This window comes from Anser cygnoides, chromosome 5 (genome assembly GCF_040182565.1).
Source record: "Anser cygnoides isolate HZ-2024a breed goose chromosome 5, Taihu_goose_T2T_genome, whole genome shotgun sequence".
Classification (NCBI taxonomy): Eukaryota; Metazoa; Chordata; class Aves; order Anseriformes; family Anatidae; genus Anser; species Anser cygnoides.
The window spans coordinates 28,430,438-28,446,801 of record NC_089877.1 but is presented as its reverse complement, the minus strand read 5'-3'; the positions used below and the strand labels follow the sequence as shown (position 1 = coordinate 28,446,801).

At 34.4% G+C, this 16,364-nt stretch overlaps 1 protein-coding gene across 39 annotated transcripts in view; it reads right to left on the bottom strand.

The window, feature by feature from the left end:
- The window catches only part of GPHN (gephyrin), a 366,964-nt gene that overhangs the window by 65,267 nt on the left and 285,333 nt on the right, over positions 1 to 16,364 (bottom strand). For 14 of the 39 annotated variants that reach the window (XR_010832041.1, XR_010832042.1, XM_066998532.1 and 11 more), the window contains 3 exons: positions 12,948 to 13,004; positions 10,889 to 10,960; positions 4,541 to 4,582 (listed from right to left, as the gene is read on the bottom strand). The exons of 7 other annotated variants lie outside the window; for them this stretch is intronic. Coding sequence is in view for 30 of the 32 variants with exons in the window: in XM_066998532.1 (XP_066854633.1) it covers positions 4,541 to 4,582; positions 10,889 to 10,960; positions 12,948 to 13,004 (171 nt within the window). In the remaining 2 variants the exon portion in view is untranslated. The remainder of the gene's footprint in view (positions 1 to 4,540; positions 4,583 to 10,888; positions 10,961 to 12,947; positions 13,005 to 16,364) is intronic. 18 more of the 39 variants (XM_066998530.1, XM_066998536.1, XM_066998543.1 and 15 more) reach the window with 3 other exon arrangements.

Below are 16,364 nucleotides of genomic sequence, written 5' to 3'. Positions count from 1 at the left end.
TGCTCTTAAGTCTGACTGTCAAAAACAGTCCTCTCTGCCCTTAAGATATACGATCCGCCCATACTCAAAACAATTGTGCAGAGCAGTGCAGATTTACTGCAGGTATTGACAGTGGTACTTAAAAGCCTCTACCTAAAATTCAGTTCTAGATTCTGTGCTGGTGGTAAATGCCTGAAAGTCAGAATTGCAGTTCTCACTCTTGCAGCACTGACTTCTTTTCAAAGTAGCCTAATTACAAGGAGAAACAGTCTCTTACCTGACTTCAACTCTAAAGAAAAAGATTTGTTTATTTACAATGTTGTGTAATATATACTTTATATAAAATATATAGAATACTTTAACCTAGAACTCTTGAGAATCTTCCTGCAGTCTCTGAATGGAGTTCTGAAGCTGTGAATTCAACAGATAAACTACCTATTGCAGGAAACAGTATCTCCCTCTCTCTGAATATTGCAGGTACTTAATGTCCTGTACTGGTCCCTCTGTTCTTGTATTATCAGGTAAGGATACAGAAGTCTCTGTTGTGTAACTAACAATGTTGAGTTTACAGTCAAATCGTATTAACCAGTATGCAGTGAATACATATTCCAAAACTGTTTTTCTGGAAATAATTTACTTCGTGGGAGAGAAAAATAGCATAAAACTTTGCAGGTCTTTCATAACACAAGGCATCATGTTCTAACCATTCAATGAGCCTAAAAAAATTCATGACGTGCTACAGACCTTAATGTCTTCTTTGCAAACCCTTCTTTTCTTTTTAATTTTTTAAGCAAGGGATAGCTCTGCAATAAACATTTTGCTGCCACTATACTTTCAGTCAGCAGATGAATAGGTTTCCTTCATTACGCTTTTAGCCAAACACATAGCACATGCAGAAGCCAGAGGAGAGGAAGGGAAAGAAAGAGAGAGATTGATGCCAGTAATAAAAATTCTGAGATACAAATGAAGATAAAAAATGGGGCCATTGCATAATACTACCTATAAGTAATTACACAAATTAGGATACTATGGACCTTCTTTCATTGGTCAGTCAGTTTTACATTTGGAACAGCATTTTTAAGATACAAGCTGAACTCAAAGTACTTCAAAAATGAAAGATGTAAAGATGATCCGATCTAACCGATTTCTTAAGTGAACTACTTACTGGTATTTAAATTAAATTTACTATATTTTGTAACTACTGGATAAAGAGTAAATTATAGATGTATTACAGACATACTACACTGTACAAGTGCTAAGTTGGCATCATTCCTAATTAATATCTCCACTCTTAGAAAGATCATTTAAGTACTCCTGCTAACACTTACAAATATTACAAGCATAAAGCTAACAGGCTTTTATGAAAGGGGGGAAAAACTTTATTGCATATCATGAAATCCAAAGAGAATATGAATTTATATTATATTGCTACACCATTTTTGAGCATTAAAGCTCTTACTTCTCTTGCCATGAGGAAATCCTTTTCAAAGAAACTCACTTTGATTTAATTGACTTAAACCAGAGACAGCTTCTCATTCTAGGTAAGTGGAATTGTTAAGTTGCTGACTGAGGGTAGCTAAGTGTATAATACTACTACCCTATAATGCCTGAAGTTCAGCTAACTATGAAAAACTTTCTGTACCTAAAGGTAAATAGAAGTTAAAAAAAAATTCTGCCCACTTCTCTCAAGTCACCCAGTTGACCACATCCATAGTTTCACCAGTGTAACTGATGAAAATAAAAAAGAACCAGTGCAAAGATGCCTTTTCTAATTATTGGACTCTAAGATGGAAAACAACCTCTACAAAGAAGATTCTATTTAGAAAATTAGGGAGCGAATTCCACCTCAAATTCTTTGCAATGCAGAATATACAGAACCCACCTTTGTCTTCTGCTGGAAGATCTTTTAATTCTTCAATTAAAGATCTTTAATTGATTTTATGTAACAGCATAAAAAATTCCCTCATAGTATACTCACTTTCCTTTTTGTCTACCTTAGTTCTAGGATTGCCAATACACTCAATACTCCAGAGCTTTTCTCAAAAATTAAAATTACAAGAAAGTTCCTTAAGATGAATCTGCAATATCTATTTCTGGAAAACAGGTTTCAGAACTTGTTTAGATCAAGTTATCTTTTATTTTGTCTTTTGCTCTACCTCTCAGATGGCACATTTGCTGAACTGCAACTCCATTTCTCTTGTCTATGTGCTCTTGGCATTCTTTGAAGGTCCAAAGCTATTTGTAGATAACTTGGACATGAAAAAATTAAGAAGCTGTGAAACTGTTGCTTAAGAATCAGCTTAAGAAAAGTATTTCCTTGGAATAAGAACAACAGAAATACATGTAGACTCAAGAAACTCTGGAATTCTATCAAGAGTGTGGTCCTTTTTTTTCACTGACAAGACATGCAATACAAAACCAATCCTTTTCTTACCCTTGATCAAACCTAATAGCAGGCTTTTAGGACTCTATTTAACAATATCTTAATTTAAGAGAATTTCTAACATATCAGTTATAAGTCAGGAGGTTGTTAACTTACTGCAGCCTATTACTTTTTACAAAATAATAGCAGGTGACAGCAGTTAAGTAAGCTTTGTTGCACATACGTCTTGACATTAAGCTGTATTTCTGAAGGACGGATCTTTTATAAAGTTATAAACTACACCACATATCCCTTATGGGATAATATCCAGGTAATATCCTCGTACTATAGCCTGATAGCTTTGGACAAGGTTAAATAGTTTTTGGAATCTGATCAAGAATGAGATCTGTATATATTGATTGACAAGCCACTAAGAAAAGCATCTGTTTGTATTTCTTTCAGTGATGCCTCCAGAATGTGAAAAAGACAAATGGCTGAAGTTGCAGGCAAAGCAAGAGTGCAATTTCTCTGAAAGTGGCACATTTCCTTCATAATTTCAAAGAGAATGTTGACCATTTTTGCAGGAAGGAACTATCACAGTGGGAGTCTTGGGAAACAATGTGACATCAAGCTGGAATGCCATTTGATCCAGAGCTGCTTTTTAAATTTCATATAGATCATTCAGAAGAATGACTGGTCAAGTGGAGATGGCATTTGTCTTACATCTGTAAGCACTAGATTTTATTTCTTGCTCCTTGCATTAACTTAGAAAAAAACCGCTGTGTCTTGGTATGTGTGTGAGTATAGTATTATCTATTTATTCCATATTGGTGTTTTGATGATTATCATGATGAAAACAGCAAGGCTTTCATATAATACAGTAATGAGGCCCAAACTGCAATATACATATCAGGTGCCTTTAAGAATACATACTTGATTATCTTTAAAACAACTTGTCTGCTGGTAAAGCCAGACTGCCATTATCTGTCTATGACAGAAAATTTGATAAGCATTTTTCTTCTCAAAAACTTTTTATAAGATCTTTTGCCTGTTCATACACTGAAACTATAAAACCTTTTATTAATAAGGATAAAGAAGTACTAGGAATGATTGCGCGAGAGAGTGAAGCTTTAGAGAACAAGTTAGATGCGTATCAGCAAGGTATTGCTTACACACAGTTAATCCTGTTTAGGGACACAGTAACTGAGTAGGTGAGCTCCTTATGTTTGCGTTTTGTATGATACTCATTAATAGCACATTAACATCAAGTTTAGAACTTGTCCAATAGTATGAGATAGGGTGAACTCTTCTTTTTAGGATATCTTGTCAACTTTAAGGGATTCTTTTAAAATACAGAATAAATGAACTCTCTGTGTTCAAAATTGATTCATTATTATGGAAAATCTCAAGTCTATCTTTTTGATACTCATCCATTAATCAATTATAAGCTGAAAGCTAAACTTTACACAGTGGGTCATGGCACTAATTTGACAATATTTCATAAATTCTGATTTTATCCTATGACTTTGTGGATTCCACTTTATCTTAGTATCTTTTTCCCCTGAAAACAAGGTGTGAAAAGCAAGTCATAAATAATCTTTTTTTTTTTTTAAATCTTAATTACAATAAAATATATTTTTCTTTTCAAATCTTGCTAAGCTGGTACTATAACTTATTATAGAAGACTATAGTGAAGTTGATATGGAATTATTTACAATAATATATGTATTTTGGGCACGCAGTGGACCAAGCCGGGATTTTGGGAAATAATAATGAAATTTATATATCCCTAAGCAATCTATATCTAGACAAGAAATTAACTATAATGTGATAGTCATTTTTACAGAGTCCTTCCAGTTTCACTGCATCTTGCTATCTGGACATCTGTAAGTCTTTTATTAAAGTATTCTCCTTTTTAATGTAACAAATAACTAAAGATTCTTTCATTAAATAATTTATGTTTTTATGCTACGGAGTTGCTGTCTTGTTGGACTATACATTACGGTGGTCCCAGACTAGTACAGTGATTTTAAAACCACGCTGAACATGGTTGCAGGTTGATCATGCAAAGTCGGCCCCCCAAGCTGATTTTTCCCCATTTGTGCACAGTGCAATGCAAAAAAAGAAAAAATAAATAAAACCAAAGAAGTGTGATGGGAGAGCAGGTCGACTGTGTGAGAGAACACGTGCAAAGTATACCTCAGAAACACTATAGGTGGATGAGCACGAAGGGAGCCGAGCCTGGTTGTGCAGTGGGGAAAAGAAAACATTGTTAAAAAAGAAATGGTGGCACAGTAAGGGTCTCAGAAGGTTTTCTGTACAGGTGGTTCCAGCACTGAGATAGTAGCAGGGGGTTCATTAAGTTTCCACGACCAGCTATTTCAGAAACTCCAAATTTATGCCTTTTAAGGTGGAAGCTTCTTAAAAGAAAAAAAAAAGTATTGCATTTATAAAGTAATTAAAACTAATGATGAATCTGAAGAAAAGTGTCAATCCTCCCTCTATGTAATTGATGACGACTAGAAAACTATACTTAGGACAGTAAGGTATTCTAGAATGAAGCTTTACCAATTTCTTCGATTTGACATTACTTTTATTCTAACTTTGCAAAGGTACAATGTGAAAACACATTAGAGGCCTTTTTCTTCCCTGTATATCTTTATGTTTTTAGATGCTCAGAACCAGCACTTTGGTAATGAAGGTTTTTCTTCAAACTCAGTGCCCCAAAAACCAGAACAAATTGCAAAGTTAAATGACTAATGGCCAGATATAGGTCAGCAGAAATCTGCAGATTATGTCTCTAAGCAATGTAAACAGATGTGATTCCTGAGGGACGCTGTCCACTGTCAAAACTTTTCAGCACAGACACGAGTTAATTGGTAATGCTACAGTTTTACTGATTGCTTAGGAAACACTTTGCTTATTTATATGAAATACACATTTTTCCATACCAGTAAGCCACTCCTAGATCAGACATAACTCAAATATTAAAAAAAGGAGTCTCTAATTATTCATAGCATTTGTTTTTCTAACATAAATATGAATATACATATATTTTTTGGTTGAAAATATTTACTGTTTTAATTACAAAGAGTAGTCTGTTGGTTTTTTTTCCCTTTACATTTGTTATATTAATGATCTGATCACAACTGGCAGTAAACACTAAAAACAGCCTAATAAATGAAATTTAAAAAGACATGGTTCCTATAAATGCATTAAAAATCTTTTTTTTTTTTTTTCCTGGGGATGGAAAAATGAAGTACCAGAATTCCCTGCAAAACTTCTTTAGATTTCAGCAAAATTAGTATCTGTACAGCACTTCAGATACATTTATGGTAAAGAACCCAGCAAGAACTTCCACATATTATTAGCAACCACTTTCTGACTTAGGTATTATGAAGGACTGGTCAGAGAAGATGATACTCATAAAAAGTTGCTCATGAACATCCCTCAGACTCAAATGTGTATTTCATAGTTCTTCACTGACATGTAAAATACCCCTTTCAGGAAAATTTTGCACTTGTCTCCATTACATACTTCTATAGAGCTGTTTTTCCCCCAATGAAAATGTTTAAGGTTCTCACTGAAAATATTTTTGTTCCTTTCTGGTATTCTGTATATGTCATTTACTCTAACTAGGTAACATTATTAATGTAATCTGAATGACTTCACATGTTAAATGTTTATACACACGGTACTTTCTTCACCTGATGACATTTTCTTATGAGAACATGGTATAGTGAGATGGTTTGCAGAAGAGTTAGGTCACAAATAGAAAATTACTTTAGAAAAATAGAGCAGAAAACGCAGTTTTAAGAATTCAAGTATTATTCTTAAAGAGTCTATTTTGTTTTTTTAAAAAAAAGAACCCCTTTCAACCAAATACAAAGCAAGAAACATTTCTAAAAAGACTGCTCTGAATGCTTTGCAAGAAAGATAAGGTGTGTTTTTGATTAGAACAGGGGTTCTGCTATTCACCTAAGACTTTTGGATGAGTCTCCAAGCAAGATTCTCATCAATAATGTCCAGACGTTGTTCCCATGTTTTGTTTTGCAATGGCATGGAAAAAGAAGATCCATTAGCCTTGATTTTGAGGGTAAGGATACAAAGAATGTGGTAAGAGCAAGAAACATCACAGCAGCAGTTTTTAAAGCATCAGCAACTAAATAAACCAAAACAGCAATGATAAGGAGGTTTAGACTTCTACTGCACAGAATTTGGAAGAATTTGGCTTATCTTGCCTATTCTTCACACTAACTTACAAGAGGTATGCTAGATACTTTTGCACCTCTTTCATCTTCTCTTGGACATCTACTATAAGTGGACTGCTTTTACTCTGTGATCTAATTATCTGTATTTTCACTAATATCTAGCCTAAACTTACCATTTAACTTTGGTCTTATTCCAAATTAATAACAATATTCTTATTATATTTAATCACTTCAAATTATTCCTTATTCTCTTATTTATAGTTCCAGTGATATAGAAGCAAATTATAATACTCCCCTCACTAAGATACCTGTATATTTTATTTCTCCCTGTGCTCAAACAGCACCCTCCCCATAGTTTTCCCTCAATCTCACTCACTCCAATTTCTGTTTTTCTTACTCACACATATATAGACACTGAATTCACCTATGTCATTTTTTCATAATGAAATTTTTCAAATTTCATAATTTTCATAAATTCTTCAATTTCAAATTTGAAATGGAAGGTATGCTCAACTGTTCTAGTCTCAAAATGATCTCATTGTCTTCAGGAAAGAATTTATCAGTTCCATACTCTCACATACCACAATTCTTCACATAGTCACTGCTGTTTATTTTCAATGGGATCACACAATGAGACTGTTTAATCTGCTGCATACTTATAATTTCCTGATCATTTCTATGCCATTGCTGTCTCATTAACTTGTCTCCTTTTTTGAGCATCTGCCTGATTTCAGTATTTTGTAAGTGTACTGCTTCTGTTGTTAAAATTAAATGTCAATACTTTTGCAAGCTCCTTTGATGATCCTGCAATCTATCACTTACTCTGCTTCCAACCTGTTGTCATATATGAAGTCTTGTGATTGATCTTTTGACTCTTTCCTCCAGTTTGAGAGAGGGGGCATCTCTCCTTGTTTTGTATACTATCTGACAATCCCTCCATATTATGTTTGATGAAGGTAATGTGCTAACATTTGAGCTGCTTGGCTTTTTTTCCCCACGAACATTCACATTAAGGGAGACTTAATTTCTGCTAGTCACAGAAATTCCCCACTGTGAGAATTATTTTACACCAACTGAGCACCTGTTCAAAGGCTGCAAGAGCAATTTGTCATTCGTCTGAGGGCCACACTACCTTGAGTCAGATCTTTAATAATGGAATATTATGACCAGGAACAAAAGCCCTATAAATGTAATCCTTCATTGTGATCAAAGAAGGCAGATACTTAAAATAAGATAGAACACCGCATGCAGGAGAACGTAGTTTTTGTGAGACACAACTCTATATGAAAAACGATGTTCCATGTTTCATTAAACATAATCTATGGACAGAATTTGGTCTCTGCTATGAATTCTGAGAGCTTTTTTCTTGGCTAAACCCAGAACCTTTGATTTGGAACTATTGACTATTTGACTATTCTGGTCAAGGTCCACACAAAAATTGCTTCACATATTACTTTAAACTTTGTGCAGAACTTCTGTATTTAGATTTATATATATATATATATAAAGGATTTCCACAGAATATTTATGCAGAATTAAAACTTGCATTTAAAATGAATCTTAGCCTCCACACACACAAAAACAACAACAAAAAAAACAACCTTCAGACCACAGTCTGAAGCAGTACTGTTCTGTTGACTCTATGCTGAACTTCTCCATACTTTCAGTAAGGTATCAATTTTAGGCAGGTATTATGAGTTCTAAAATATCAACCAGTCAGCTCTTTCACTGTTGAACACCTCAGTAGCTAATGCACTTTGTTTCCTATTGCTGCATTAATTTGAACATGTACAGGAATGCCAACAATTCGATGTGATGGAAGACTGATTTTTCTAAACAATATTTAAGTTCAACTTCAAAAACAGGCCTCTGGGAGGTTCAAAGGTTAAAGTAATGGAAAGAACTGGAAAAGCTTCAAGGAAGATGAGTGAAGATCTCACGAAGAGATGGACGGTAAGACATCAGGTCAGGATAACGTTTTTTGTAAACGACTATGTATTACTGCTGATATTAATAGTAATTTTTTAGAATCATAATCACTCAATCCCCCCAAGACTGCTTAACTAACTCAAATTTTTATGCATGTTTTCAGTGCAATATTGTTTTAAGTATCTGGCAGGTTTTCTAATCTTTTAATGGAATCTGGGGTGTTCTGCAGAATTCCTTTTCCTACATATTTCTAATGGCCTTTGACTTTAATGTGGGAAACATGTCTTTGCAATTCATTCTGAAACAAAGGTTCCACCTTAACAGCATACACAAATGTGCAATAACATTTTATTTTCACTTATGGTGCTGGCCATCAGATACTATACGTTCCCCCTCCCATACCATTCAATACATTTGCTACGTTGTAGGAGAGTTAACAACTTACATCTAAACCCCTTTCCAAAAAGTATGGAAGACATGAAAAGCATTTTAAATATGAATTATTAACAGATCCCTCATTATTTTTTTTCCAACTGTCAACTGTTTATGAAGGATTTATTCTATTATTTAATCAGGCATCTGTATACTGTATTTTAAAATGCTGCCTTATCTAAGACATCCACTATTACAGCTTGAATCACAGTGGTAGTGAAAAGCAACAGATTTTAATTATGTTATTATACTTGCAATGTGTCCTGTTTCTTAAGTTTTAAGAAACTTAAAGGGCATATGCAGAATATATGAAATGCTTCTTAGCTCATTATCTAGACTTCCTTAATGACACTGTGTAGGGTATGGATACATAATAGATAAAATGGCACAAAGGAACAGAACAGTTTCATGTTGATTAGTTCTCATAATATCTACAGTTAACAGGGTCACAGCTTTTAATTTGAAACTTTTCCCCATGTGACATTCTATGGAATAATGTGAGACTAAACCACCATTTTTGTAGTACGATGTCTCATGGCATTTTTTTCTGGCTTTATGTTTATTCACTAGTACTAAATCATGAATTTAAGAGTGAGGAGTCTAAAATAAAGGATTTGCTCTGTTTTGATTATCACTAAGAAATTTAGCATGTCACCAAATCTAAAATATCACAGTTTATTCTTCCAAAAATGTAATTCTGGAAGAATTGCCACTGAAAAGATACAGTGTTTTCACTGAATTTATTTTATACAATGCTGCAATGTATTAGCAGCTCAGTTTCCTTGTATTTGAACTGTGAAAGATCATAAATAAGCTCAGGGACTTCTATTTGACAATGAGTGGAAATCAGCTCTATGTCAGACACAGCTGGATATGCAAAGGCATCCAAAAGGGGTAAAAATTACCAAATCATTATCATTATCAAGATTATCTTTCACTACATAACCACGGTGGATTATGCATCAGAATGGGAGTATTGAGAATAATGACAACAGTCATAGTGTATGGAAGACACAAACAGAACATGAATCTAAAGAACTTACTCTGAGAATCTTCACGAGATGGATGTTCAAAGGGATAAAAAGCTATAACTCTTACATCTACTATGCTCGTAACTGTTCCTTTTTTCTAATTTTCATTATGCATCGAATTATGTCACTTAAACTATTACTTCTACTGAATTAATTGCTGAAAGGCTGATCTGAACTTATGAGGTGAAATACTAAACACAAGGTACCGGTGCCTGTATTGTTACATTATATTTGACTAGCTTTTTAAAATATTTCTGTGAAAAATGGTTAACTTTACTGGAGTATCATGACTGATAAGCTAGATCCTGATCCTTTTTTCACGTTCATTTTTTTTCATTGAAGAACAAATGCAATGAATAAGACATGCTGCACAATTTTTTGTATTAGAGGAGTCTGCTAACAAAACAACCAACAAAATTTGCATAGCTTGCATTGAACCAAACACTAACCTATTTTGTGAGATAATGTACGGACCCAAAAAGATTAAAGGCAAAGTTGGGGCAAATGCAAAAATATATGCTTTTGGTTTACCTTAGGTCAGCCATAGTTTTCAGTTCACCTAAGGCTATCAATCACAGGCAAAAGATACAGTTCTCCTCTAAACTAAGGATATCTATTTTATTTGTTGCTAAACCTAATATTCAGGAAAATTTTACACATACAACTTCAGTTTTGGAAAGGGATTTTTTTATCTGGTGTTAAAGTCAAGCAGTTTGATTAGCATTCATTAAAATGTAGTAGGATGTTCTTTTAAACAAATCCTGTCAATTAGGTCAGGTTTCTCAAACACATTAAAAATGAAATCCCAGCTAGAAAAGAAAGAAAACACAAAGGGAAAAAGAGAGAGAAAGGAAAAAGATGGGCATGAGAGGACAAACCAATCAGATTTGGTGTTACCAGCCAGCGGAAGTTTTAAAAAAACAGATCACCGAGTGAAATCGTACATTTACTCGGAGAGAGCATCCTTTGACATTGCCTTCTAGGTGATCTCTGAGCTCCTCCAGCTTTCGATGGAGCTACATGTAAACATCAGAAAATGAATTGAAAAAGCAACCTGTTCTTTTGTCATTTTTTTTCTTTTGTTCCTCGCTTTACTTTTTTAAATAAATCATAGCATAACACATTTCTCACTGCCTCTGGCAAAACATTTCAAGACATTAAAGTGCTTTCAACAACACAGACATACAAGCTCAGTAAACTCAGAAACTGGAAATAAGATATTTTTACTCGATTAGCATGGCTCTTTTTTTTCAGTACAGGGAAAAAAATAATAAAAAAATCAAGGGCCTGATCATTCTACAGCGTCTGAATATCCACTACATTGTTTGTTTATTTGCTTGTTTATTGTTAAGGCAATGTTCTAGAATGTAATTCCATCACAAAGGGGTAAATGTTCATGTTTGGGAAGCTCAGATACGATTTCCCATTCTCTGTATGGATATTTATGTAAGATTTTTTGTCTAAATGAATATTTTGGGTAGTGAAATTACATCTTGGGCAGTCAGACACAGAAATAAGAATCCTGAATTAGGTATCAATGGATGTTCATAACATAGTAGGTGAATCTCAGCCTTTAAGTAAGCTACATCTTATACATATGCGTTATGCGTATAGAATTGCATGTGATGACCCATTAAAACGCACAGGCCACAGTAATTACATACATAATTTTCAAAAAAATTGAAATAGAAACTGTGGCTGTCTTGTCTTTTCCCCCAAGTACATTCAGTGGTACTGAATGTCTACCACTGAAGCAGTGCCTCATTTATATACAGGGCTCTTCTCATCTACACTGTAACTAAAACCTCTTCCCAAAACACAAGATGAAAAGCTAAAGCCTCACAGACAGTGAGGAATGCTACAGATGCTGCTAGGTATAACTTATATAGCAAATAGTAACTGGCTTCTTTTCCTACTCTGAGATCAATTTAAATGGTGTCATTACTGGAAAGAGGTGCATAATTAATCTTTCCCCTCCCCTTCTTTATGCTCAGTGAAATAACATTTTCACAAAGAGCAGCTGTAGAGCAGCATTAGAAAACAGAGAGGATGGCTTGTCCTGGAACAAAGGCAATACACTCACATACAAAAACAAAACAGAAGATCAAAAACCAAGAAGGCAGGAAAGGCAAGGAGAGTGCAGAAAAAAATGAATTAGTTAGCGCTTCAGAAAGTGCTAAAAGGAAATAAAGCGGAAAAAACGTGAAAAATTGGGTGGTTGAAAGAGGCAACTGTTGAGATGGAATCTTAACAGAATGGCCTGGACTGCATGTGACCAGCATCTTGGTATAGATTATGTCCTGTGTTTTAAACCGTCTATTAGAGTGTAACACTATTCATGGGTGGGTACTGATTTAGGTATCTGCCTGTTAAGTGCTCTAAATATTTGAATATGTCTGTATAAACAAAAAAAGGCAGAAAAGGGAACTAATTATTAGCAAAACAGTGGCTCCATTCTTATTAGTCTCACATGAATCTCTCATTTCCTCTTTATTTATTCTTTTTTTTTTTTTCTGATTTAAAGGCTAGATATGGATGAAATATTCAACTTTCTTGTAATGGTCTTTTGCAGAATTAAATGCAAGAAGTGTGAGCACTATAAAAGGTAAATCACTTTTTTAAGATGAGAAGCAGTAGTCTGAAGATGAGTAAGTCACTTCTCTATGTAACAGGCAGTTAAGAGACAACAAATAACATAGATCAGAGAAGTGGTTTAATCATGATCACCAAATTACAGGCACATCAAGAAAGTTGTTACTATCTTGTATTTGTGGTGACATTCAAAGCTTACAAACTGGCAGCCTGCCTTCTGTAGGTTGTTCTATGTGTAGCACAGAAACAAACAAAATGTGACCCAACAGCAATAAGAATACTGAAATAAAAATGATGGGATGGTGAGAAATGGAAAAGCCCCTTCCCTCCCTCCCCTCACCTCCCCCTTCAAAAGGAAAAGTGTAGGCTATAGAAGAAAACTTGCAAAATAAATGTTAGAAACATATTTACTTTGAGGGATCCAACTCTACTAGCAACTCCTTTGCTTTCATCCGGCCGTCTAATTTGCTACAATGGGGGAAGATGGGTAAAAAAGACAGAAGAATAAAGAAAAAGTGAACTTAAAAAAATTTCCACACAATCAGTTAGCAGTACATGCAAGACATTAATTTGACTCTCTGAGACACCTCTAGAGGACAAAGACACAGACTCTCATTTCTGAAATAAATGATGCTTTATCATGTCATTTTAAACTTGCTTTGTTGACCATTTAATTTTAAATATATTATCAATCTGGCACATATTTTGCATGCTGAATTCACTAATATTTATGAATGAATACATGTTACTTATCTGATTTGGATATGGAGAACAATGAAGTCCTAAAACTCTAACTGAAGAAAAAAACACCCTGTGTCTTCTACAAATCATATGATCATAGTATGCTGTAACTGGGAGTATCAGGCGTAACAAGTATCATCACTGATACCTGGCAGAATGCAATACAGATTCCTGTTGACCCAGGCCTAGAGATTTTAGCCACTGCTATCAAGTTCCCCAGTTAAAAAATATGCTGCCCAACCAGAAAATTTTAATGCCAGACCAACATTAAGTTTTTATTTTAAATATACAATGTGTATAAACCTATCACCAATATGTCCTATCTGATCACTCTTCCTTTAATATGTAAGATTTTTTCCTAGATGATGTAGAGGATGGAAGAAACAAATGAGGTAGATGCTCAAAAGGCCTTCTATTGCTAGAAGCACACAAAAAAAACCATTCATTTACATCAAGAGCTCCTTTCAGAATTGCTGAATCCAGTAAATAAACCTTTTTTACTGATAAATTAAAGTTGTGTTGTGACCCTTGAATTAGAGAGGAAGAAGACAATAAAAATGACTTTAGGGATACAGGGATATCCTTTCGCTTGCTAGTCTTAATCAAGACTGAATTGAAAGCTTCCATTATCTGATGGTTGTTTCACAGAGTATGTAAAATAAAGTCCCACACAACTGAGGTAAAACCTTTCGAACCGCACTAACTCTCTTTACTTTAAGAAATCTCAGCAAGGAACCCAGAGACTGAATGAACTATGGAAATTCAACTATGCTTTATGCTGGCCAGGACACACTAGCAAAAGCAAAAGTTAGATTGCTACTATTTGTTTTTATCTCACCAATGGACAACTAGAAAATTCCATATGCAAAACACAGTGAACTTTCTTTTTTTAGTTGTACTAGATTCTCAAGAAAATAATGCAACTAAGCAATATATTACTGATTTAAATATTCAGTTCTGACAGGATGTGCACTAATAAATTACACTGGAAACATTTACGAAAGTTGTTGCTTTCCTTCCCTAGTTTTACTGCATTAAGATAGTATGTTTTGAACTCTCAAGTGAAACACCCGCACTACAATTTTGATGAGACTCCAAAACAAACTCTTAAGCAATTCCAGTACAGCGATCAAGAACAAACCTTCATTCTTAAAAAAGATGTCTCCTTTAGAACACAGATTCAGTTGAAAGATATGCAGTTGTAACCCATTTGCTACTTTTTTTTTTCATAAAAAAAAACCCTTCTCCAAAAATCACCCACCCTCAAGAGGAAAAAGAGAACCTTATTTGAAAAGAAATTGACAGGAGCTAGAGCAAAGATAGGCAGCCTAATATCCTGTTTGAAATATTATCAATCCCGGACAATAAGACATAATCAAGTAAAACAACAAATCATGCTACTAATTTGAAGCCTTTTTCAAATATAATGTTTTCAATTTTGCTTTGAAAACTAAGAACTATACAATAAGAAAAAATAAATATTATTGATCTTACATAACAACATGAAACCAGGACATTAGGAAAAATGCTACATATCATGGAAATTTGGGGAAAAGTTTCAAATGGCAGCAATTTGCATGTCCTACAGGGAAAAAGATTTTTTTTTTTCTATTACTTACCAGTGTGGGTAGTGTGGCTGCTGAAGTTGTGCCGAAGATTTAGGACTTAGTCAGAAATGAGATGGGAGATATGACAGGTGCATATAACTGACATTATTTACCGTTTCTCTCTTCAAAATATATAGAGAAATATGTACACAATCTATACATTGTAAGCAATGAAATTATAAATGCTCGAAAATATAAATTTAAAGGAAATAAGGTCAACTCTTGTTTTACATTCATAGCACAGTCAATTTGCATGGTAACATGTTTTCTATGGGAACCTTGAAATAGTTCAGCATGGAACTTGGATGCTTCTCACGGGATGCATCAGAATGATATGAATATTGCACAAACTATATTGCATATGTTCTGGGAGTTAAACAGGGTATTACCAAGAAGGCATGGGGAGAGCAGGAAAAAAAAAAAGACATATTTTGTCATGGCAAATGCCACGGAAAGGAATGCAGGTGTATCCTTATCTCTGGTCAACACCCATCTGAAGTTCTAGAAGCTGATTGATAAACTAGTATTTCAGAAAATGGCCATGGATTACACACTCCTCATTTTTCAGACAGTTAGCTATACACAAGAAGCCATCATAGATGAATACTTGTAGCTACAAAAGATCAGAATGAAAGATTGTGCACCTAAGTGTTCTAAATCAAAAGTACATATACTTCTATCCCTATCAGAAACTTGATCTAAAAACTAGTCCATTGATTGTTCTATAAAGCATTTGTAAAGTAAAAAAAAATAAAATCCTGCCTTCTAAGCAAAACGCAGGTCCAACAATAAGCCTGAACAGTGAAACTGAAAACACATCTTTGGACCTCTGGTTTTGTGATTGCTATTTATTATTTTTATACCACAACACAAGCTAAATGACTAGATGAAGAGGTGAGGCAGAAGTGACACTAAGTAGCTATTGTCAAATTTTTACCTGACAGAACTGAGGGTTTTGGAACAATACGAAAGAGGAAAATGAAGATAATCCATTTAATGCAGGAAGAAAGGTGTTCGGCAGGAAACAGTCCTGGGAGATTGGCAGGGTATAATACACTGACAGTTAAGACATGCATTATATATACATCTCTTTCCTATTCACAAAGGAGTAACACTAGGAGTTAAGAGCTAAGAATTAGCTACAGGTGTCCCTATCCTGATCTCTGAAGAACAAGGTGGAATTATAACAGGAGAACGATGAGAGACAGGAGGCCAATGAAAGGAAATTTAGGAAGCTGGGAAATCAGGACCAAACAGTGAGCAAAGAAGAGTGCTCAAATATGCTCAATGGACTTGCTAGAAGATGAAAATTTTGAGTACCAAACACCAGGCACTTCATGTTTTCCAAGCAGAGGTCTCATATACATTTCATTATTATTCCTCTATCTTCTAATAGTGCTGAGAAGAAATTTACTTGTTTATATTTACCCCTGCTTTTACTCTTGTAAAAATAATTTACAAAGCCCAACACTGAACTTAT